We start from the raw sequence: 25,591 nt of genomic DNA on the forward strand, positions 1-25,591 counted from the left end.
TTTCCTTGTGCAGACCCTTTGTTGTTAGTCACATTCATCACCCCCAATCCCAGGGAGCTACTGATCTGATTCTGATTGTATAGTTTTGCCTTTTCCAAAATATCATGTAACTGTAATCATAGTATATGTAGCCTTTAAGATCTGATTTTATTCACTAAGCATAATGCTTCAAATTTGTTCATAAAACAAGAGTTTCTTTTTATTGCTGAGTAGTGTTCCATTTTATGGATGTACCAAGGTTTATTAATATATTCACCTGTTGAAGGTGGATTGTTTCCAGATTTTGGTGACTATGAATAGTGCTACTATGAACATTTGTGTACAGGTTTTTGTATGAATATACATTTGAAATTCAATTGGACAAATGCATACAAGTGGGATTCCTGAGTCATATGGTAAGTGTACATCTGATTAACTTTATATTAAACTGTGAGTGTGTTTTCCAAAGCAGCTGTATCATTTGCATTTCCACAAGCAATGCATGGGAAGTCCTGTTGTTCCACATCATCACCAGCATTTGCAATTGTGGAGGTTTTTTTTTAAAAAATTTTGTCCATTCTGATAGGTGTATCTCATTGTGGTTTTTTAAAATATTTTTTTTGAGAGAGAGAGGGAGAAAGAGAGAGAGAGCATGAGTGGGAGGGGCAGAGGGAGAGGGAGAGAGAATCTCAGACTCTGTACTGAGCACAGAGCCCCACATTGGGCTCAATCTCATGACCCAGAGATCACGACCTCAGTAGAAACCAAGAGTCAGATGCTCAACTGACTGCACGACCCAGGTGCTCCATCACTGTGGTTTTAATACACATTTCTCTAATGACTAACAATATGAAACATATTTTCATATGTGCTTATGTACCATCTGGATATCTTCTTTGGTTAAGTGACTGTTCAGATATTTTGACAACTTCTTAATTGAGGTTTTTTTCTTTTAGCGTGTTTTAGCAGTTCTTTAAATATTCAAGATATATGTCTTTTATAAGATATGTGATCTGCAAATATTTTCTTCCAGTGTGGCTTGTCTTTTCACTCTCTTAACAGTGTCTTTTATAGAGCAAAGATTGTCATTTTGTTCAAGTTCAGTTTATCATTTTTTTCTTTTATGGATATCATACCTAAAAACTTCTTTCATTGTCATACCTGAAAACTCATTGCCAAAATCAAGATCACACAAATATTCTCTTGTGTTTTCTTCTAGAATTTATATATTTTTTGTCTTACATTTACATTTAATACATTAAAATTTATTTAAATGTCAGCTTACATTTAAATATATGTTGCATTTTGAGTTAATTTTTCTGTAAGTTGTGAAGTAGGTATTGAAGTTCATATTTTTGGTTATGTATTTCTAGTTGTTTTAGTTTTATTTCTTCTTTTCCAATATATGTCTCTTGAGATTTTCTTTTTTTTTAAGATTTATTTTATTCGAGAGAAAAAGAACGTGCACAGGTGGGCACACGTGTGCACGAGTGAGCAAGTGAGGGGAAGGGCAGAGGGAGAGAATCTTCAAGCAGACTCCCCACTGAGCAGGGAGACAGATGTGGGGCTCAATTTCATGACCCATGAGATCATGACCTGAGGTGAAACCAAGAGTCAGACGCTCAACCAACTGTGCCACCCAGGTGCCCTGGGATTTTCTACATAGACAATAATGTCATTGACAAATAGGGAACGTTTTATTTAATTATTTATTTACTATTGAAGTATAGTTGACACACAATAGGAAAATTTTATTTTTACTTTCCAATCTGTATGCTTTTTATTTATTTTTTTTGCCTTATTGCACTGGCTAAGACTTCCGTTATGATGTTGAAGGAGACTGCCGAGAGTGGATGTACTTACCTTGTTCCCAGTCTTGAGGAAAAATATTCAGTCCTTCACCATTAAACGTGTTGACTGGGTGTTTTTGTAGAAGCCCTTTACCAGGTTGTGGAAGTTGACTTCTATTCATAGTTAATTGAAAGTTTTTATCATTAATAGATGTTGTATTTCGTCAAAAGATTTCTCTGCATCTTCGGCGATGCTCATGTAGTATTTTTTCTTTAGACACTTTTTAAAAATTTTAAAAAGATTTTATTCATTATTTGTTTGAGAGAGAGAGAAAGTGAGAGAGGACATGAGAGCAGGGTGAGGGGCAGAGGGAGAAGCAGATTCCCCGATGAGCAGGGAGCTCCATCCCAGGACTCCGGGATCATGACCTTAGCTTAAGGCAGACACACTTAACCCACTGAGACACCCAGGCACCCTTTCCTTTAGATTCTTAATGTGGTGGGTTGCATTGATTGATTTTCAAATATTGAATTATCCTTTCATTCTTGGGATAAACCTCACTTGGTTGTGTGAGAGAGAGAGAGAGAAATTTAATCTTGTAATATGAGGGATACTAGTCTTAGTTTTCTTTATTTGTACTGTATTTCTCTGGTTTGGTTATTGTAAAATGAGTTGGGACGTATTTCCTCCTCTTCTGTATTAGTTTTCTATTGCCGCCATAAAACATTGCCACAAATTTAGTATATTATTTTAAATATAAAATTTTATATTACCTCACCATTCTCTAGGTCAGTCTCACATAGATCTCATTTGCCAAGAATCAAGGTGTTGGCAGAGCTCTATTCCTTTCTGGAGGCTGTAGGGGAACATCTCTTTCTTTGCTCATAAAGAAATTCTTTTTTATATCTTCTGTTTCTTGGTTCATAATTTCAGTTTTAATTAGGTTTTTAAGAGTGATGACTCTTTTGGGCATTTTTTATAATAATCATTTTAAAGTCTATCAAATATTTATGGCATCTGTCATCTTATCATAGGTGTCTGTTGATTACCTTTTTCCATGCTTTTGAGAATTTCATGATTTCTTACATGCTGAGTAATTTTGGTTTGTATACTGGACATTAAATATTTTTTATTATGTTACGGAGACCTCAAATAGCTGCACCATGCATTCTCTCTGTTTTTCATATCTGTGTTTAGTACTAGAAAGAGTTAGAATGTATTCCATCTTACTTGGAACCAAAACTACACTGCATAGATTTTTATGTTTACTTTTAATTTTTCATTTTTTAAGAAAAATCACGAAATTATGGAAAAATTGCAAAGACAGTGTAAAGAATTTTTCCCTGAATTATTTGAGAGTAAATTGCTAGTTTAATGGCCCATCCACCCTATGGTAGGTAGAATTTTAAGATGGCCCCTACAACTTTCGCCTCCTGGTTTTACTCCTACCATTATGTTACATTATACGGCAAAAAGGATATCACCCAGATGAGCCTAATCTAATCACACAAGCCCTTGAAAAGGAGAAAGCTTTATTTGGCTGTTGACAGAAGTTAAAGTCAGAGAAACTCAAAGCATGATAATGCTTGGATGAATTACCATTGTTGGCTTTGAAGATGGTAGGGGCCAAGTGCAAGGAGCACAAAGAAACGTCTAGGAGCTGAGAGCAATGTCCTGTCAAAAGTCAGCATAGAAATGGGGATAACAATCCTATCACTGCAAGGAGCTGAGTTCTGCCAACAACCTGAATAAAGTTGGAAGAAGATTCTTCCTGGTCCTCCAGATAAGAGCCCAGGACAATCAACACCTTCATTTCAGGCTTATTAGACCCTAAACAGGAAACTAGCCAAGACTACTGATCTATAGAACTATGAGCTATAAAGGGGAGTTGCTTTAAGCTGCTGAATTCATGGTAATCTGTTACACAGAAGTAGAAAATGAATATAACCCCAAACACCTTTTGTGCACATTTCCCACAAACACAGACATTTTCCTACATAACCAAGATACAATTATTAAAATCAGAAAATTAACACTGACATATTACTACCATCTAAACTCAGATCCCAGTAAATTTTTAACCAGTTATTCAACGTCTTTATAGAAAAAGGACATTCCAGTCAGAATCATGTATTGCATTTTGCTGTCAGATCTCCTTATTATCCTTCAGTATAGAATATGCCCTCAGTTTTTCTTTGACTTTAATGAAGCTATCTTTCAGTTATTTTCTACAGTGTCCTTCAATCTGGTTTTGCCTGATATTTCTTCTTGAATGGATTCAGGTTATGCATCTTTGGCAGCAATATCACAGAAGCATTGCTTTGATATTCTCTTTTTATACTATCAGGTGACACAATCTCAATTGGTCCCATTACTTACAACGACCTCTTTGTCCATTTGTTTAAGGTGGTGCATTCTAGGCCATTTCAATGTCTTTTTCCTTTGTAACTATTAAGCATTTTATGGGTAGGTATTTTGAAACTATGTAAATGTTTATTTGTGTATTATTAATTTAGATACTGAATATATTTTCTTTTTTTTTAAATTCAATCAATTACACCATGTTCTATCATTATCTATTTTGATACTTATATTGTCCTCCATGTGATTTGTAGGAGCCTCTTCAGACTGGCTTCTGTGTCCTTTTGGTATTCCATAATTTTTTGAGCACTTTGTTTTCTGGCACATCAAGATGTTCCAGGCCCATTGTGTTCTTTACCTGCCACATCCATGTAATCAGCCATTTCTCCAAGGAGTTCTTGTTCTTTTCGATCAAAAATACTATTTAAAAGACGGGCTATGGACACTAGGGATGTTTCCTGCTATTGAGATACTGAGCTCCCAGGCTCTTTCAGTGGAAAGAATTAAGCAATATTTGTGTGTATACACACACAGACACACACACTTATATATAGGTACTCACATGTATATACATTTACACACTTACAAGTATATTCCTATATATATCCATTGAAAGCCATGTAGGTGCCCTCTTCAGATTGCTGGCAACCTTCTGCATGGACATGTTTCTCACCCTGTTCTGATTTTAAAATCCTGCTCCAGTCTGCCACACACTGCCTCCACATGGACACTCCCTTCAACCAAATAGAAAGAACCCAATACTCCTCACCTGGTTAGTCTCCTACCCAGGAAGCCCGCTTTTCAATTCTTAGAAATAACTCTACAATAAGCCACTCTCCCAAGATGGATGCCTTCTTCACCCTGCTCAGGCCAACAAAATTCTGTTCTCTCCTACCATGCTTTTCCCCATCTAATGGTGTTATGACTGAATTGTTCAGGAAGAGAAGGGCTGAGGAAAAGGAAAACAAATAGCTTTTTAAAAAAAAGTCAACAAAAATTTTTTTCATCGAGGTAAGTGTACTCTTTAAACCTCATCACCTATTGCAGCCATCCGTCCATCCACCTCCCTTCTGGTAACCATCAGTTCTCTATATTCGAGAGTCTGTTTCTTGGTTTGCCTCTCTCTCTTTTTTTCCCTTTGATTGTTTTGTTTCTTAAATTCCACATATGAGTGAGATCATATGGTATGTGTCTTTCTCTGACTGATTTATTTCGCTTAGCATTATACTCTCTAGCTCCATCCATGTCATTGCAAATGTCATGATTTTTTATGGCTGAATAATATTCAATAATATTCAATGATATATATATATATATCTCATTGTGTGTATATATATATTTATCTCATTGTGTGTGTGTGTGTGTATATATATATATATACACGTATATATATTTCTTTTAAATTCATTCATCAGTCGATGCACACTTGGGCTGCTTTCATAATTTGGCTATTTTAAATAATGCGGCTATAAACATAGGGGTGCACGTATCCCTTTGAATTAGTGTTTTTGCATTTTTGGGGTAAATACCCAGTAGTGTGATTACTGGATCATAGGGTAGTTCTATTTTTAACTTTTTGAGGAACCTCCATAATGTTTTCCACAGTGGCTGCACCAGTTTGCATTCCCACCAACAGTGCAATACGGTTCCTCTTTCTCCACATCCTCGCCAACACTTGTTTCTTGTGTTCTTGATTCTAGTCATTCTGACAGGTGTGAGGTGGTATCTCATCGTGGCTTTGATTTGTATTTCCAAGATGATGAGTGATGTTGAGGGTCTTTTCATATGTCTGTCGGCCATCAGGATGTCTTCTTTTACTACTCATGTCTTCGGCCCATTTTTGAATAGGATTATATGTTTTTTTGGGTGTTGAGTTATATAAGTTCTTTACATATTTAGGATACTAACCCTTTATTGGATATGTAATTTCAAATATCTTCACTCATTCAGTAGCTGGTCTTCAGTTTTATTGATTTTTTCCTTTGCTGTGCAGAAAATTTTATTTTGATGTAATCTCCATAGTTTATTTTTGCTTTAATTTCTCTTGCCTCAGGAGACCTATCTAAGAAAGATGTTGCTATGGCTGATGTCAGAGAAATTACTGCCTGTACTCTCTTCAAGGATTTTTATGATTTCGGGGCTCACATGTAGGTCTTTCTTCCATTTTGAATTTATTTTTGTGTATGGTATAAGGAAGTGGTCCAGTTTCATTCTTCTGCTTATTGCTGTCCAGTTTTCCCAACACCATTTGCTGAAGAAACTGGTTTTTTTTCCTTTGGATATTCTTTCCTGTTTTGTCAAAGACTAATTGACCATAGAGTTGTGGATTCATTTCTAGGTTTTTTATTCTGTTGCATTGATCTATGTGTTTTTCTGCCAGTACCATACTGTCTTGATCACTAAACCTTTGTAATATAACTTGAAGTCCAGAATTGTGATGCCTCCAGCTTTGCTTTTCTTTTTTGGTGTTGTTTTGGCTATTTGGGGTCTTTTGTGGTTCCATACAAGTTTTAGAATTGTTTGTTCTAGTTCTGTGAAAAATACTGTTGGTATTTTGATAAGGATTGCATTAAACGTGTAGATTGATTTGGGCAGTATGGACATTTTAACAATATTTGTTCTTCCAATTCATGGGCGTGGAATGTCTCTCTATTTCTTTGTGTCATCTTGAATTTCTTTCATCAGCGTTTTATAGTTTTCAGAGAAAACTTTCATCTCTTTGGTTAAGTTTATTCCTGGATATTTTATTGTTTTGGGTGCAAGTATAAATGGGATTGTTTTCTTAATTTCACTTTCCACTTCATTATTAGTGTATAGGAATGTGACACATTTCTGTACATTGATTTTGTATGCTGCAACTTTACTGAATTCGTTTATTAGTTCTAGTGGTTTTTTGGTGGAGTCTTAAGTGTTTTCTATATAGAGTATCATGTCATCTGCAAATAGTGAAAGTTTTACTTCTTTTTCAACAATTTGAATGCCTTTTATTTCTTTATGTTGTCTCATTGCTGTGGTTAGGACTTCTAGTACTATGTTGAATGAAAGAGGTGAGAGTGGACATCCTTGTCTTGTTCCTGACCTTAGGCGAAAAGCTCTCAGTTTTTCCCCATTCAGTATGATGTTCACTTTGTCTTATTGATGTGACGTATCATGTTGATTTTTTCACAAATGTTGAACCACCCTTTTAATTCTTTTTTATGACTGACTTGTGTGAATATATTACCAAGCTAAAAAGTATAAAATATGTTGTGTTTAAGTTAAATTCAAAAGTAAATAGAACTTGTGTGTTGTGAAGCTTCTCAGGAAACAGCACTTGATCACAAACTGATCACCATCTTCATAAGCGGGTGAGGATATCCTCTGTCAATAACTCCATTACAGTGGGGTTAAGGTAGCTTCTGACTATATGTAAGCAGAATAAGCAGGAGTCAACAAAATTTCTGCTCCTGGGGTGCCTGGGTGGCTCAGTCAGTTAAGCGCCTGACTTCAGCTCAGGTCATGGTCCCGGGGTCCTGGGATTCAGCCTCTGTGTCTGGCTCCCTGCTCAGTGGGGAGCCTGCTTCTCCCTCTCCCTCTGCCTCTCCCCCTTTTCCTGCATGCGACGTGCACGCTCCCTCACTCTCTTTCAAGTAAATACATAAAATCTTTTTAAAAACACCTGCTCCCAACTTTGGGCAGAAAGAAAGTGTATCTGTAAGCCAGTAAGCAAATGGTTTCTTCTGAGCTTCCAAGATTTCTGGAGATGCACAATTAAACATTAACAGAAATCACTGTGACAGAATGAGGGTGGGCACCTGCCTGCTATCCTAGCACCTAACTTCCTGAGAAAGTAGCCCTTCCCTTCCACACATACACTAGAAAGAGGAAAGGGACAAACCATCCTTTGTTAGGAACATAAGAGTGGTCGAGACCCCATGTGCCTCAATGACCATTAGTGACAGAGATGGGACAGTTCACTTCCAGCTCACATGGTCTCAGATGCTGTGTGGTCAGAGCTGGGCCTCAAGGAATGAGCAGTACAAGGATCTAGGAGGTATATCAGAAATTGCTAACGGGGTGCCTGGGTGGCTCAGTCGGTTAAGCATCTGCCTTCAGCTCAGGTCATGATCTTAGGGTGCTGGGATCCAGTCCCATGTCAGGCTCCCTGTTCAGTGGGGAGTCTGCTTCTCTCTCTCCCTCTGCCCTTCCCCGTCCCCCCATCATGCTCTCTCTCTCTCAAATAAAAAATAAAATGTTTTTTAAAAAAGGAAATCACTTGGGGCGCCTGAGTGGCTCAGTCGTTAAGCATTTGCCTTCGGCTCAGGGCGTGATCCTGGAGTTCTGGGATCGAGCCCCACGTCAGGCTCTCCCGCTGGGAGCCTGCTTCTTTCTCTCTCACTCCCCCTGCTTGTGTTCCCTCTCTCACTGGCTGTCTCTCTCTGTTAAATGAATAAATAAAATCTTTTTAAAAAAAGGAAATTGCTTAGTATGATGTAAATAATCTTAAGAGTTATGGAAAAGGAAATGTTGGAATGTGCTTATCATGTATTACATACTCATCTACTCCCTAACTATGTCTAAATAGAGGGCTAGAAGATGTTATCTTTAACAGGAAATTGAGCAATAAATAAGCAAGCATATTTTGAAAATCTTATAATGGCTATTATCATTAGGCTGAGGATGCTGGGAGTGATTCTGAAACTTGACACAGCCTCTTAGTTTCAGTAGTGATGCCAGGATCTCAGGGTAGGATAAACTAAGAAGCTGCATTTAACCACCAAAGACAAGGAAAGCTTAGTTACCTTTACATGAATCAAGAATGTCATGGTAGACAGGATAGTTTGAATTAGGAATTTTTGTCAGTAGCTAACTGATCCTGTGAAACTATGGCAGAGTGTGTATACATGTTTAACAAATTCTGTTGCATTTCATCCTAGGTTCATACTTATGGACTGCCTTCCTCAGACAGCTGTGCAGTTGACTGATTTGTGGTCACTGGAATGTGAGTAGTAAACTTCAGCATAATCTCCCATGAGCCTTCTCTCTCCTATATTCCAGCTGGATGTAAGCACCCAAGACAGTCTTGGAAGTCACACACTGAAGATGGTGGCGTTTCCTGCCAGGTTCCTGCCACCTTTCTCCCTGAATGATTACATGGAACAGATCCCACTCCCTCCAGTCTGTATTGCACTGCTAGCTGAGCCCCTGAGATTTGGGAAATGTTTTTAAAAGTACTTAGCCTATAATAAAAAAATAAACATAAAAATAAAAGTACTTAACCTATGTGATGAGCACTGAGTAATGTATAGTATTGTTGAATCACTATATTCTAAACCCGAAACTAATAAAGTACTGTACATTAGTTATACTGGAATTTTAAAAGAACTAAGAAGAAAGAAAGGAAGAAAAAAGAAAGAAAGAAAGAAAGAAAGAAAGAAAGAAAGAAAGAAAGAAAGAAAGACTCTCCAGAACAATAAACTCTAGCTACTTACGTAAAAAAAGTACTTAGCTTATCTTGACATGTAAGTATTACTAAGAGAACATGGATAGGTGGCCCACTAAATTCGTACTTGATTTGTGTTACCTTAAAACCCTAGGTATGGCAAACAGAGGGCTGATATGAGCCACTAGATAGTCTGGATTCCCTCTTAATTACCAGACCTGAATCAGTTGAAATATTATTCTCAGAACTTGAGTCAGGCAGGACCTTGCAATAACATCACAAGTAGGTACTATGAATATTCTTCTTCCCCAAAGGTCTTGCAGCCACAGTTGAATATCATTGATCCTAACTGATAGATGAGAAAGCTGAGACTCAGAAAAGTTTTCCAAGATCACACACATAGTAAATAGCAGACCTGGAATTCTAGCTTGTATTCCTTATTCTTAGATGACAAGACTGATTGTTATAAACTTTTGTCATATGATATCCATACCTTGTCATGCATAGGTGGAAATTCATTCAGCAACACCTCTTAATAGGAAGGGATGTTGGAGATAAAATGCTTCCCTTTGGGGCTGAGAGGTCTAGTTCTGGAAGTCACATTAATTTGCTGATTCCCAAGTTAGCATAACATAAATAAATGAGAAAATATATTGAATGATGCAGCTCTTCTTTTCAGATTTGACATACCAACTTTATCATATATTAAAAGACTTTCGTATCTAAATATGTCCATGCTACTATTTATATATTTTTCTATTACTGGGAGATGACCAAACTATGTTATTTATTTATAGTAAATTGTTCCATCTGGCTATTGATGTTTTCCTTTATAATACTCCAGAAAGAAACTCCATGCCCCTTAGTAGTCACTCCTCATTCCCATCCCCTGCCAGCTACTAACACTATTTTACTTTTTGTCTCAACAGATTTGTCTATTCTGGATATTTCATATAAATGGAATCATACAATATGTGGCCTTTTGTGTTTGGCTTCCATTTAACATAATGTTTTCAAGGTTTATCCATGCTGTAGCATTTACCAGGACTTCATTCTTTTTTATGCATATTGAATACTATTCTGTTGTATGATTATACCACATTTTGTTTATTGGTTTGTCAGTTCATGGACATTCAGGCTGTTGACACTTTTTCACTATTATGAATACTTGTGTACAAGTTTTGTGAACATAGGTTTTCAATTATCTTGAGTATATTCCTACAAGGGAATTGCTAGGTCACATGATAGCTCTATGTATAGCTTTTGGAAGAATTGCCAAACTGTTTTCCATGACAACTGCGTGGTTATATATTCCCACTAGCAATGTATGAACATTACAATTCTCCACATCTTCATCACCACTTGTTATTGTCTTTTTTTAAATATAATAGCCTTGTCAGTGGATGCAAAGTGCTTAAGGGACACATCTCCAGTGGTTCTGCTCTTGTCTAACCTTTCTGCAGAAATTGGTCCTCGTGACTGGTTTACTACTGGACCAGATTCTGCCATTCACTTGAAAATGTTTGGCCTAATGGTCAGAAGCCACTTATATTTTACATTGTTCTCTATACACATCCTGCTGCTTTCCAAATGCAAGTCCTGGGCCCTGGCATCCTTCTCAGATATCCTTATCAGAAAGGATCTGAATAGGTCATTTACATGAGGCTCTACTTGACTAATTGTGATGAGTGTGGGAAACTTCCAAAAATGAGAAAAAGAGAGAAGACACCCTATGTGAAACACTCACAGAGTTTTCAGCTTCTTTCAGTTTATGGACACCCCAGGGGCTTTGTCCTTGAGTGCTGTGACAAGACACCTGCTTTTGTGTTTTTCCTTACAAGAAACACTATCTCTATTTGCAACTATTAATACAGCTATTCTCACCAGATTGATCTACAGATTCAAACCAATCCCAATAAGAATTCTTGCAGGCTTAAAAAAAAATAATGAGTTGATTTTAAAGTTTATAAGAAAATTCAAGGGACCTAGAATATCCAAAGCAATTTTAATAGAGAAGAACAGAGTTGCAGGAGTTTCCTTACCTGGTTGCAAGACTTACTATAAGCCTACAATGATCAAGTTAGTTTGATATTGGTGAAAATATAGACATATAGATCAATAGAGCAGAATAGAAAGTACAAAAGTATACCTACATATATATGAGTACTTGATTTTTGACAAAGGTACAAAGGCTACAGGAAGGAGAATGGAAAGTCTTCTCAACAAATGGTGCTATATTAGTTGAATATCAACATGAAACAAAATGAACACCAGAGTTTACTTCATACCTTACACAAAAATTAACATGGGATGGTTCATAAAACAAAATGAAAAGCCTAAAACTATAAAACTGTTAGAGTAAAATATAAGAAAAAGTCTTCATAACCTTGGATTAGGCAACACATTATTTAAATAAAGCAGAGGACCACAGGAAGAGGGAGGGAAAACTGAATGGGAAGAAATCAGAGAGTGAGACAAACCATGAGACACTCTGGACTCGGAGAATCAAACTGAGGGTTACAGAAGGGAGGGGGTGAGGGGATGGGGTGACCAGGTGATGGGTATTAAGGAGGGCACCTGTTGGGATGAGCACTGGGTGTTATAAAGCAATGAATGAATCGTTGAACGCTACAACAAAAACTTATGATGTACTATACGTTGGCTAACTGAACATAATGAAAAATAAAAAATAAAATGAAAAAATAAAAAATAAATAGAAAACAATTATAAAAGGAAAAGTGGATTAAATGGGCTCATGTAAATTTAAAACTTTCAGTCTTTGAAAGAAACCATTAAGTAAATGAAAAGGCAAATCAAGACTGAGAGAAAAATTTACAATATATATACTAAAGAAATTGAATATAAAATTTATAAAGAAATCTTGCAACTCAGTAGTAAGAGGATGAACAATGAAATTTTAAAAATTAGCAAAATATTGGGGCACCTGGGTGGCTCAGTTGGTTAAGTGTCTGCCTTCAGCTCAGGTCATGATCCCATGGTCCTGGGATCGAGTACCACATTGGGCTCCTTGCTTATCGGGGAGCCTGCTTCTTCCTCTGCCTGCCAATCCCCCTGCTTGTGAGCGCTCTCTCTCTCTCTCTCTCTCTCTCTGACAAAAAAATGAATAAAGTCTAAAAAAAAGTAACTCAGTTCTCCTTCAATCACCTTCTGACTCGGTGACTTTTACTTTTTCCCCTGGCTATTACTTTTATCAGACAGTTCTGTTTTCATTCCTCCACCCCTGCTGAAACATCCAGGAAAGGGTGCTTCCTTGTTTATCTTCAGTCATGTTCTGATCATGGTCCCTGTACTCCACTGCTTCTAGAAAGTTCTGTACTCATACCCCACCACCAGAGAAACTCCAAGGAGAAGGGTCTTAATTTGGTTCTCCTTCAATCAATCACATTGTGACCTTGTTCCCTGACCTTTACCACTTACAGAAAGTTCTGACTTCATCATCCCACTCCCTCAGAAACACCAAGGAGAGGGGATTTATTTCAGTTCTTCATAAAATCTTATTCTGAACCTCAACATTGACCTTTACTTCTTTCGCAAAGTCTGTCCTCATCTCCCACCACCCCCAAAGAACCCTGATGGGGAGGCTTCCTTCAGTTCTTCTTCCACCAATCATGTTCTGATCTCATCTCCCACCCACAGATTTTTAAAAATTGAGGCTGCCTTCAGAAATCTGGGATTGGTGTATGGAAAGTTATAGTATTGATTTTAAGAGGGACCAGAAGGCCATTCGTGAACATCACTCAATCAGCTAGCCTTTATGAAGTGCCTATGAGTTCACCACCTTGCATTTCCAGATCAGACTCTCCATCATCCCCTTTGTCTGGACAGAAGCTGAAAGATCATTCCAGCTCCAAAATATTACAAGTGGCACAGAGCTCTCCTTAAATGTTTGCCAATTAAACATGCAGGGATTCTGATGACTGAAGTGTGAACAACAAATGAACAGTGATTTTGTATAAGTTGTACATTTGTTAATGTACACCACTGGCAATCAGCATACACATATTTCTAAATCATGCCTTGTGGAGGCACTGTGGTAAGGAGATAAGCACCCTAAACTGGGAACCGTGGTCCCTACCACTAACTGGCTATGTGACCTTGGGAAAGCCATTTCCCTACCTAGTTTCCTCATCTGTGAAATGAAGTTTGAAGAAGTGACTTTTAAAATTTGTTATTTTTGAAAAAATTTTATTTAAATTCAATTTAATTAACATATACTGTATTATTAGTTTCAGAGGTAGAATTCAGTGATTCATCACTTGGATACAACATCCAGTGCTCATTACATCAAGTGCCCTCCTTAATGCCCATCACCCAGTTACCCCATCCCCCTACCCACCTCACCTCCAGCAGCCTTGTTTGTTCCCTAGAGTTAAGTCTCTTATGGTTTGCCTCCCTCTCTGTTTTCGTCTTATTTATTTTTCCTTCCCTTCCCCTATGTTCATGTTTTGTTTCTTAAATTCCACATGAGTGAAATCATATGGTATTTGTCTTTTCCGACTCATTTTATTTAGCATAATACCCTCTAGTTCCATCCATGTCATCGCAAATGGCAAGATTTCATTCTTCTCTTTTTTAAAAAGATTTTATTTATTAGAGAGAGAAAGCACAAGCAGAGGAGAGGGAGAAGCAGTCTCCCTGCTGAGTGGGGAGCCCAAAGTGGGGCTTGATCCCAGGACCCTGGGATCATGACCTGAGCCGAAGGCAGATGCCCAACCGACTGAGCCACCCAGGAGCCCCAACATTTCATTTTTTGATGGCTGAGTAATATTCCATTACACACATATGTGGGGTGCACCCCACATTTTCTTTATCCATTCATCTGTCGATGGACATTTGGGCTCTTTCCCTATTTTGGCAATTGAGGACATTGCTGCTATAAACATTGGTGTTCATGTGCCCCTTCAAATCACTATACTTGTATCTTTGGATAAATACCTAGTAGTGCTATTGCTGGGTTGTAGGGTAGGTCAGTTTTGAACTTTTGGGGGAACTTCCATATTGTTTTCTATAGTGGCTGGATGAGTTTCAATTCTTTTACCCTGCAACCTGAATTTAGAAATACATTTTATAAGGCTACAATATTTCCTACATGTAAAACTAAAACAAGTTCTGCAAAATAATTTCTTAATTTACTTAATTTCTTTATTTACTTTAGAGAGAGCTGGGGGGGGCGTAGAGAATCTCAAGCAGGCTCCCCACTGAGCACAGAGCCTGATCTCATGAGATCACGACCTGAGCCAAAGCGAAGACTGAAACGCTCAACTGAGCCACCCAGGCACCCCTCAATATAATCCTTAATGCTACTCATGGGCAATGGACTATGATTTTTTTGTTTGTTTTTTAAAATTGCTTGTTGTGACCCACAAAACTAATTTCAAGAGCCATAATGGGTGGCAATTGTCACTTTGAAGAATACTGGATTGTCAGGTTTTTCAGATTTCTTTCTGCTCTTTTCTAAAAATTGAAAGTGTCTGCATTGAAAATATACAAAAAAAAAAAAAATAGCCTCAATCTTTATCTCTCTTAGACCTTCCTCAAACTGTTACCAGTTACAAAAGTCAAAAATCCTGTTATCTCCAGATGACGGAGTCTTAGAGAAAATGGCCCAGGACAGATATATAGGAAGGGGTAGCTTGGCATTTAGCATCTCTGTACTCCAGTACCCTCATCTACCACTATCCTTACCACTCTTATAATCAGTCTATTTTAAGGTCTTGTACTTTTCTAATGTTTTTGTCCATCAAATTCAGGTAAGCATTCATCCTGTTATTTTACTTTATCGTTCACATTAATATGACCACACACACATATGTACATAGACAGATACATACATACATACAACAGTGGCCTCAGATTAAAGGTGTACATTAGATTTACCTGGAAAGCTTGTTAAAAAATGGAGATTCTGGAGTGCCCATCTGTGGGTATGTAGGATAGAAGCCAGATGTTTTACATTCTCAAAAACCTCCCCTCCCAAGGTGTTTTTATGCAGGTGGTGGACTCACACTCCTTGAAAAACAGTAGGACATACATTTTTTTTTTACATTTTTTAAAGAATTTTTTGTTATGTTAGTCACCATATAGTACGTCCTTAGTTTTTGATTCAGTGTTCCATGATTCATTGTTTGTGTATAACACCCAGTGCTCCATGCAATATGTGCCCTCCTTAGTACCCATCACAGGCCTATCCCAATTCCCCACTCCACTCCCCTCTGAAGCCCTGTTTGTTTCCCAGAGTCCATAGTCTCTCGTGGTTCATTCCCCCTTCTCTTTACCCCCCACTTCACTCTTCACTTCCTTTTCCTACCGATCTCCCTGCTATTTCTTATGTTCCATAAATGAGTGAAACCATATGATAATTGTCTTTCTTTGCTTGACTTATTTCACTTAGCATAAAGAAGATGTGGTCCATATATACAATGGAATATTACTCAACCATCAGAAAGAACAATTACCCAACATTTGCAGCAACATGGACGGGACTGGAGGAGATTATGCTAAGGACATACATTCTTAAAATGATATCAGATGTCGAGTTATGAGTATGATCCTTCCTTGCTCATTGGATGGGAACAACAACAAACAAAGACCAGAGATCTTGAGTCCAGGTAGCTAGGAGAGGAAAGGTAGTATTAAAAAATAAAGACGAGGGTAAAAGTGGAAGATTGCTTTTTTAAACTGCTTTATTAATTTCATATCATGAAAGGAATAGTTTTTCCTAAAACTGAGTGAAATTGCCTTATTGGACAGAAAGTTTAACAGAGACAAAACAATATTTAATTACAAACTGGTAAGTGGAAACACCAAAAGGTTTACAGAGAAAGTAAATCACAAAACTACGAGCTTGTAGAGCAGAGGCCACATTATTAACCTCGCAGAAAACCTTAGGATTCAAGGAATAAGGCAAAAGTCATAATGATTATCAGGTTCAGGAGTTTGGAAACGCTTATGATGCCTCATCTGCTGCTCCTTAGTCTTTCTCCTGACTTCCATCATCTGCCCTACAAACTTTTCCTCATCATCTCCCACTTCATTGTGATCAACATGCTTGTTGGGTATGGCCCACCGAAAATTAGGGACAAGTCGTCTCATTCGCCCCAGCCTAACATTTTTTCCATGCTTCTGGCCTTCACCCCCTCTCAAATTGCGTGATTCCTCTTCATTCTTCACGGGGCCCTGTTCTTCTCCTTCGTTTTCCTGCTGGGCATCTTCGACGTTGATATTTTTCACCGCTTGTTTCTGTTTGGACGCCATTGCTCCTAGGAGGTAAGGGACAGGAAAAAGGGCTATTCTGTTGGTGGGACGATCAGCACCGAGGACAGAGGCCCTACTACGCACGTTTCAAAATTCAGAGCCCGGCATCTCAAAGGCTTTTTAAAATTTTACTCTCGCACGGGGAAGGCTCTCTACGCTCTTCAGGGGGCTCCCGGGCCGAGCCCTGCCCCTTCCCTCCCTGTCGCTCCTCTCCCCTCCCTCGCCCAAAGCCCACCATTTTCCCTGCCGATCCCTGCCCAGGCCTCTGCAGGCACCAAGATGGAGGACCGGCTGGGGCCGGGGTGGGGTGGGGGTGGGAAGGGAATTTGGGGTCTCAGGCTTTCCACACGTTCCCCCCGGCCCCACTGTGCCCCGCACCGACCTGGGCCTATCCTTGCAGTCTCCTCCTCCTCCCGATTCTTGCCGAGAGTGCGCCGCCGCGACACTTAGACCTGCACACCTGCAGAGGGCCGGGGTGGGGGGCAGCCGGGGCTGCTGCAGCCGAGCGCTCCGCGCCCACCCGACGCTACCCAGCCCCTCCCGGACCCCCCACGGCCGCCTCGCCCCCACACCCAGCCGCCCCATCCCCCGTGCTGACCACCATTTTCTACACCAAGAAGGACGGGGGCGGGACGCGGCGTGCACCAGGTAGGTGTTTCCGAAGGGTCGTCGCCTCACCGCGGTCCAGCCCTCGGCCTACCTTTTGCAGCGGCCAAACGCGGGCTGCTGTGGTGCGTGAGGGCTGCGGTCCTCGCGCCGCTTCGCCCTGGGGCAGCCGGACCCCCAGCAGGGCTCCGCGAGCCGCGTGGGCTGTCCCACAGCAAGCCCAGGGAACGCTCCCCCTCCTCCCGGTCCCTTACCTGCTTCCCCTTCGCCTCCGATTCTGGGGCCGCCTCTGGCGCGCACGTCTTCAGGGCCACCGGGAGCAGGTAGCGAGAAGTGAGCGAGCGAGGGCCGGTCTGACGCTACAGCTGGGCGCGGGAGTCAGCGGCGGCGGGTCACGTGAGGCTTTCGTCACCGCGAGCGGCCCCGCCCCCAGCCCGTGCAGGCTTCTGCCCGCGAGGTGGCGCCCAGCCGGTTGGCCCGCCTGGCACCTCTCTGCTGCCGCGTTCTTCTTAACAGCACCGGCCTGGGCTCTGTGGCTCTCCCTTCTTTGCATATTCCTGGGCCTTTCTCTGCCTGCTGGGGAAGGGCAGTATCTTCTCAGGGACCTGTTGGCCATTCCCACTTCTTCCCTGGGGACTTGCTTCTTGCTCTCTTCTGCTCGCGAAATACATCCCTCCCCTCTCCAGGACGCCCGCACAAAATTTAAGGGGGTGCAGAAAACCTCAGTAGTGAAGATAATTGCATTTTAAGGCAATATTTAAAAAAAAAACAAAATTAATGCAAGAACATCTGTGAGCAAGATGTCCCACCCACCCTGCTCCCAACCTGTGGTCCTCCTGGCTACCAATGTTCACCGTTTTCTCTACACCAAAATGTGTATGTGGGGGGAGGGGGCAAGAAATAGATGGAATTTTTTCTAATTCTTCTTAGTACCTTTTTGTTTTGTTCTTTTTTCGATTAGAATTGTGTTCTTTTATAGTTTACACTGACTTTATTTTAACTTTTGTTATGGAAAATTTCGAACATATGCAAAAATAAAATAGTATAGTGAAAGCCACTGTACTCATCACCTAGCTCCAACAGTTAACTCATTGCCAGTAATATTTCATGTGTATCCTTACCCACTTCCTACTCTTAGAAACTATTTTTGAAGCAAATCCCAGTCGTAATATCATTTTGTGCATAAGTATTTCAAAGTACATGTCTATAAGGACTCTCATATATTTATATAATTTATATATATATAATATATGTGTATTTATATCATAATAACATTTTCACACCTAACAATAATTCCTTAATACTGTTTTATGTCCAATCCGTGTTCAAATTCTCAATTCTGTCATAGTTTTTTTTCAATAGTTTGTTTGGATCAGGTTCTAAATAAGACCTAGTATGTATTGCTCCTTTCAAGATACTCTTTTTGTCCTTGGCTTTGACAGTTCGACTACAATGTGTCTCGCTGAGTGTATTCTGCAAGTTCATATCTGATGTTGAACCTTTCTATTGAATTTTTAATTTCAGCTACTATACTTTTCCGCTCCAGCATTTTTGTTAGTTCCTTTTAATAATTTCTTCCTGTTTATTCATTTTCCCTATTTGGTGAGACATTATTCTCCTGGTTTATTTTACTTCTTTGTCCATGGTTTCCTTTAGCTCTTTGAGCACATTAAAGACAGTTGACCTAAAATCTTCCCCTAGTAAGTCCAACTTCCTCAGGGACAATTTCTACTAATTTCCTTTTTGCTGTGAATAGGCCATACTTTCTTTGCATGTTTTATAATTTTTTGCTGTTGAAACTGGACATTTTGAATATTATGATGTGGCACCTCGGGGCATCATATTCTTCCCTCTCCTCAGGATTTGTTGCTAGCTGTTGTGGGCTACTGTTTGTTTAGTGACCTTTCTAAATTGTTTTTATGAAGTCTGTATTCTTTTATCATGTGTACCACTAAAGTCTGTTGCCTTAGCTTAGTGATCAGCTGGTGTTTTGACAGTTACTTTTTTTTTTTTTAAAGATTTTATTTATTTATTTGACAGAGATAGAAACAGCCAGCGAGAGAGGGAACACAAGCAGGGGGAGTGGGAGAGGAAGAAGCAGGCTCATAGCGGAGGAGCCTGATGTGGGGCTCGATCCCATAATGCTGGGATCACGCCCTGAGCCGAAGGCAGACGCTTAACTGCTGTGCCACCCAGGCGCCCCGACAGTTACTTTTAATACCTGGAGCCAGTAAAAGAAAAAGAAGAAGAAACACTCTCAGTCTTTGCAGACTGGTCTGTGCTGGGGAACTCATTCACTGCTTAGCCAGACCGCTTTCAACTCTGCATTTGTGTTCACTTCCTACTTGCACAGAGTCTGAAGGCCAGCCAGAGGTGGAAGGCCTCCTCAGGCCTTGGAAGCACTTGCCTCCCATCCTGGGCATATGTGTGGTCTTCTCAATCTCCCTGTATATTGGGGAACTTTTAAAAGCCCTTATTCTCCCATGTACCTCCTTTTTCCAGCCTCTTCCTCCCAGCTTTTTTATTCTATTTATTGTTTGTTCTCAGCACTGTCCTTTGCTCTAAACTGCTGTGTCTAATAACGAGGCCTTTAAATGCTTTTGACAAAAGCCTCTCCACTCCTGGGAAGGCTCTGAGGCAAAATAAAGATAAACCTCGTGCCTTCAGGGAGAAGGACCTGACAGATGGTAGAGACCCACAGACACAGTTCTTTGAGAATAAGGTCCGTAAGGTTTCTTCTGGTACTAGCAACCTTCATTACCTGATCTAGGGTGTTGGGGATGGCGGGATGGCAATTTAAAATGCCATGGCACTCTCTTATGGCAATTCCGGAGTTTCTCTCTCCAACTAGTTTTCCTTTCATTGTTGTAAGTTTTTATTAGATTCCAGAGTGCTGCAAAAGTTGACTCTGACCATTTTTGTCATGGAAACTTTGAGTTCCCTACTCTGCCATTTTTTGTGATGTCTTCTCTCTTTATATGTTTCAATTCTCTACAGCGTAATGACAGTATACAATTACTTTAAAAAATTATCCTCTTTAAGAGGCACCTGGGTGGCTCAGTTGGTTAAATGTCCAACTCTCGGTTTTAGCTCAGGTCATGATCTCATTGGTTGTGGGATTAAGCCCCCTGTCTGGCTCTGTGCTCAGTGGGGAGTCTGCTTGAAGATTATCTCCCTTTGCCCCTCCCCCAACCCATGCATTTACTGAAGACTCTTATGTTGGGGGCTCCTTGGTTCTCGTTTTTTGGCCACCTTACCCCTTCATGCCATGATCTCTCATTAAGTAGCCATCTCATCTATACCTGTATTTTCTTTTTTTTTTTTTTAAAGATTTTATTTATTTATGTGACAGAGAGACAGCCAGTGAGAGAGGGAACACAGCAGGGGGAGTGGGAGAGGAAGAAGCAGGCTCCCAGCGGAGGAGCCCGATGTGGGACTCGATCCTGGAACGCCAGGATCACGCCCTGAGCCGAAGGCAGACGCTTTAACGACTGCGCTACCCAGGCGCCCCTATACCTGTATTTTCAATCACCGTCCACCCATATATGATTCCTACATTTTCCTCTCTAGCTCAGTCTCTGATCCAAATATCTTGCTATATTCTTAACATCCGCACTGGGGTATACAAAGGTATAGAGAAATCAAGATGGCCCATTATGTTCCCTCCAGAAAAGATTCATTCTGTGTTGCCCATTCCAGCTAACATTACTACCTATCACCCAGACGATCAGGTGAATCATCTGAGAATCCCACTAACACTTCCTTTTATACCCCCACTACCCAATTTTCATCTTTCATGAGTTCATCTCTTTGTTCATTCATGAATATGTTCAGTCATCTGGTAGAGGAATATTGATGTATCAGGGGAGAAGGGGGATAATTACACAATCACAGTCCTAGCGTGGGTGATTATTGCAATGAGAAGGGGCTGCCTTAGTAAGATTTGTCATATGAGAGAAAGTAGGAGCCATAGTTGCTGATGTGGGTAGTTTGGTAGGTTCGGCAGTGGGAGCATATACGCAATCTCTTCTGTGATAGCATCTACTTTTCCAAAGAAACAAGAAGCCTAAAGAGCAGTTGAGAATGTTGAGGTGTGAGACAGTGTTGAAGGTTTGTGCAGAGAATAGTTGTTGTGCCATAGTGTTCTCACATATTGAGAAAGTATATTGACTATGACAATATAGTGAGATTACTAGCCAGGTCTGAGTACTGCTCCCTATCCTGCATTAGCTTCCCTTCAACCCGAACTCCCACAGTTCTCCTACTATTTCCACCAGGCTCCAGCCACACTGGCTTTTTTTCGTCTTTTTTGGGAACAAGTCATGCTCACTCCCACTTCAGAGTCTGCTGTTCCCTAGTCTAACGTCAAAAGATTTTTTACACACAGCAGCTCTTTCTTGTCATCCAGTTCTCAGATGAAAAGTCATGTCCATAGCATGGCCTTCTCTAGTGATAAAGCATGGTGCAACTCCCGGGATCCCGGGCATCGGGCATAGTCTGAGTACATGGTGGTCTTTGAAGTTGTTAAACTGGGTGGCCCTGGACATCCTTCACTGCCCTCTCTGTAAATGTTATTTTCTATCCCATTTCCCTTTTTTATTTTCTTTGGGGCACTCTTCACCCACTGAAATCACATTGGTTGTTGTTAACTTTATGTGTATCCAAAAGAGAATGTAAGCCCCCTAAGGGGAAGGGCCTTTCCTCTCTTGTTGCCTAGCAGCCAACCTGGTAGGCAAAGAATAAACACTCAGTAAACAAGTGTTGCATGTATGGATTGTTATCCATCAAAAACACCAAAACAGAACTAGGTACTTGAAGTTGAATGGCAAAACCATTGATGGAATCAGAGATCACCGTATGCAAAATACTTAAAGAAATCTTGGATGTGATCTATTCAGCTGTTTTTAAACTATAGGAAACATCAGAATCTACCAGGGAAATTGTTCAAAATACAGATTCTTGATCCTCAAACCCCAGCGAAAGGATTCTGCAGGTCTGGGGTAAGGTCTCAGAAGTTGCAATTTTAACAAGATCCAGGTGACTCTATTAAAGATAGCCTGCAGCTCATGCTTAGACCAACACATACCTTTAAAAATGGTGTTTTCCTAGGGAAAATTGCTTCTATACCATTTATCTATTATCTATTGTGCAGAGTTCTGATATCTTAATTTGACGGCTGGAGTATTTAGTGGGAAACCAATCATCTAGGACCTCAGATTGCTTTTCCAGATGGGATCTCATTTAACTATCTTGCACACACCACATGGGAGAAAGGGGCCCCTTTGTAAAATTAACATGTGGGATCTCATTGATTTTATTTTTCCTGTATCTTAAAACAATTTGCTATTCTTCAATGTAAGAATTATTTCATTATTAGTTAATTATTCCTAACTCTACTAAAAAGACTAAAAAATAAGAGAAAAAAGCAAGAATGATGGAATAGCTTACATCAGGAATGAGGCAATACTAAAATAATACCACATCACATTTAGTTTTTTACTGCACAGTCCAAAGTATTACACCATTTTTCAAAAAATACAAAAGAAATTAAGAGACTCCATCTTTGCATTTATTTAATCCAGCTTTCACTGAACACTAATGAGAATTTTTTTTTCATTTTTCTTCCCATACTGGCAAAGAAAAGTAAATTGACAGAGGAATTCATTTTACAATGATTAGATCAGAAGACAAAAGTACAGTGACAGCAATACTCTAGATGCCATTATCGATAGTGAAATTGATATCTCAAACTATGAGTATTCAAATGATGATATCTTAAATGAATTTTTTCAAACCCAAAAATCAATTAGTGAATAGTGTGCTTCTAAGGACCAAAATGATAAATGGTGTTCTCAGTTTGTCACTTGTCATACGATATGTTACAACAAGAAGTAGGAACATCCCAATTTGCTCAAAGGACATTGGACAATTTTCTGTCATTTTTTATAACATTGGATATTTAATATGTGTCCAGTATTTAATCAATAAGTTTTCTAAGTGAACAGATGTTGAATTCAGGTAAGAAGAAGGAAATAGATCATGTGGAAATGAAAAAAGAAGTCATTGGACTGGTCATTCTAACTGGTGTTTATCAATCTAAAAATGAAAATATCTTGCAATTATGGAGCAAAGAAGATGGCTATCCTTCCTTCAACAAAATTATGAGCTGTCAATGTTTTGAAAAGATTTCTGTTTTGATGATACAAGTACAAGAAGAACTAGAAATAAGATAAGGCAGAACTTATTGGGGATACAAGAGAGCAAGAAGTGAGAAACCAACACCTACAGATGGATATATTCCAGGTTCAGGCATGAAAACTGATGAGGAGTGAGCCGTATTCAAAGGCTGATGCCTTGAGTATACGTATTTTCAAAGCGAGGAAAATGAGGAATACAATTCTGGTTTGATATATTTAAATTCTTGTTAAGTTATCTGATTTAATTGTCCATTATGTCTTTATTTTTACTTCTGTGAATTATTCATAAAGTCACTTAATACACAAAACAGCAAATGGGTATTTTGTACACAGAAGGTGATGATGATTTGGTCCCGGTATTCTAAGGGTTAACATCCTAAGTACTCCTGAGTGGCTGGGAGAACTTAGTATTTTTATCTTGTTTAATGGATGAGGCTGGTGTAGGGGAAGTTGTGGAGTTATTCTTAGACAATATATTATAAGCCCTAAGGAGTGACTGTGGATGCAGCTGAAACGTCAGCAGCGTTCCTGTTCTCGGGCTGTTGAATGCAGTGGTCTGATAAGAGCAGGATCCCACGATCCCCAGGGGCAGGGCATTAAGTTAGGAGCTATGAAAGAATGTAACCCTCAGTCCCCCCTTTCTGCACCTAACGACAAACATCCCGCTCCTCCCTGATCTCATGACTGACTCCCTGCGTGCCTATGTGTAGGGGAGAATGCAAGCCTGCTTCAAGATATTTGCCATCCCTTTGTACTCCTTTCCCACGCTTGGAGCCATCTGTCCTTGCTTTTCTGATAAAAAACAAAGTAAGAGCTATGTGCAGGATTCAGCTGCTGCTGCTCTCCCTTGCAGAGGCAGCCCTGCATGGCCGCTCAGATGGTGTCTGAGAACTTAATTTTAGTGCCCGATGACAGAAGTGACCGCTCCAAAGTGCCTTCATGATAGGACCTCCTGACTCTCATTTCAATGTTCTGTTTAGCCGAGTCAATCTCACACCTTGTGCTTCCCTATCACCTTCTGCGTCTCAAGATTGAAGTTCACAGACTTTTCACATGTTACTCTAGAAGTCAAAATAAGACAACTGAAAAGCTTGTGAAACAGGAAGGTAGGGGAAGATTTTCTTTCCCCGAGACTCACCTAGAGGATCATTCAACTAAACGGAAATGATGTAATGACGCTCTCCAGGGGTCTATCAGGCAGCCAATCCTATCATAATAAATTGGCACAGAGACTCTTGCGAGCATGTAATGACTTTGTATGCCTATCCCTTTATGCTGTCACCTTTTCAGGTATTCCTTCTGGGGGTCAAACTTCTCATTTCATGTCCAGGATACCTCTTTTAACGAATGGAAGAGGCACAGTGGGATGGGAACTGGCAACTCGTGAAGTTCTTCACTAGGTTCCTAACACTGGTGCTTTAAAAATGAGGAAGGCTGAGAGCGAGAGCAGTTAAATATCATTCCCAGTGTTCACAGTGAGTAAAAGACTGAGATCTCACCAAGGATTGTCTGACTCCAGGGACCATAATCTCACCACTCTCCCATTGGGACCTCCTTTTTAGATGGTGGCCTTGTGAGGATGAGGAAGGAATGAGTTTATACTTTCTGGGAAGGGGGGGTTCATGTTGGGTGGTACAGGTTAGTAGGGGATTTGTACTAATATTTATCTTCCTCCAATTGAAGATTTCTGATAGATACACAGGATTGGAGCTCCCATGAGAAGTCTGAGACAAAGCTATAGATTGGAGTTTGCGTCCCTCAATCCCATTAGGCGCATAAAAGATGCATGGTGGCCACGTGGTACTTTGCTTTTTCTGGGCCGCATTACCTGATGTGCAAACCGGAGCTGCAGGTCTAGGTAACTGTTAAGGTCTCTTTCTGCTCTGTTTTCGTAAAGGCTAAAGATGGCCACTTAGATTTGGGATCCTGCAAAGTGAGTCAGAATATCTCATCAGTCACT

The 25,591-nt window shown here is 39.9% G+C and overlaps 1 protein-coding gene across 1 annotated transcript; it reads right to left on the reverse strand.

Moving 5' to 3' along the window:
* Nucleotides 1-16,239: 16,239 nt before the first annotated feature.
* BEX4 (brain expressed X-linked 4) lies at nucleotides 16,240-17,823 on the reverse strand. The gene is made up of 3 exons (XM_040619234.1): nucleotides 17,689-17,823; nucleotides 17,211-17,288; nucleotides 16,240-16,833 (listed from the first exon to the last, which is right to left on the reverse strand). The coding sequence occupies exon 3, from the start codon at nucleotides 16,826-16,828 to the stop codon at nucleotides 16,466-16,468; it is 363 nt and encodes a 120-aa protein (XP_040475168.1). The 5' UTR covers nucleotides 16,829-16,833; nucleotides 17,211-17,288; nucleotides 17,689-17,823; the 3' UTR covers nucleotides 16,240-16,465.
* Nucleotides 17,824-25,591: the final 7,768 nt, after the last annotated feature.

The sequence above is a fragment of the Ursus maritimus genome, assembly GCF_017311325.1.
Source record: "Ursus maritimus isolate PB19 chromosome X unlocalized genomic scaffold, ASM1731132v1 scaffold_X1, whole genome shotgun sequence".
NCBI lineage: Eukaryota > Metazoa > Chordata > Mammalia > Carnivora > Ursidae > Ursus > Ursus maritimus.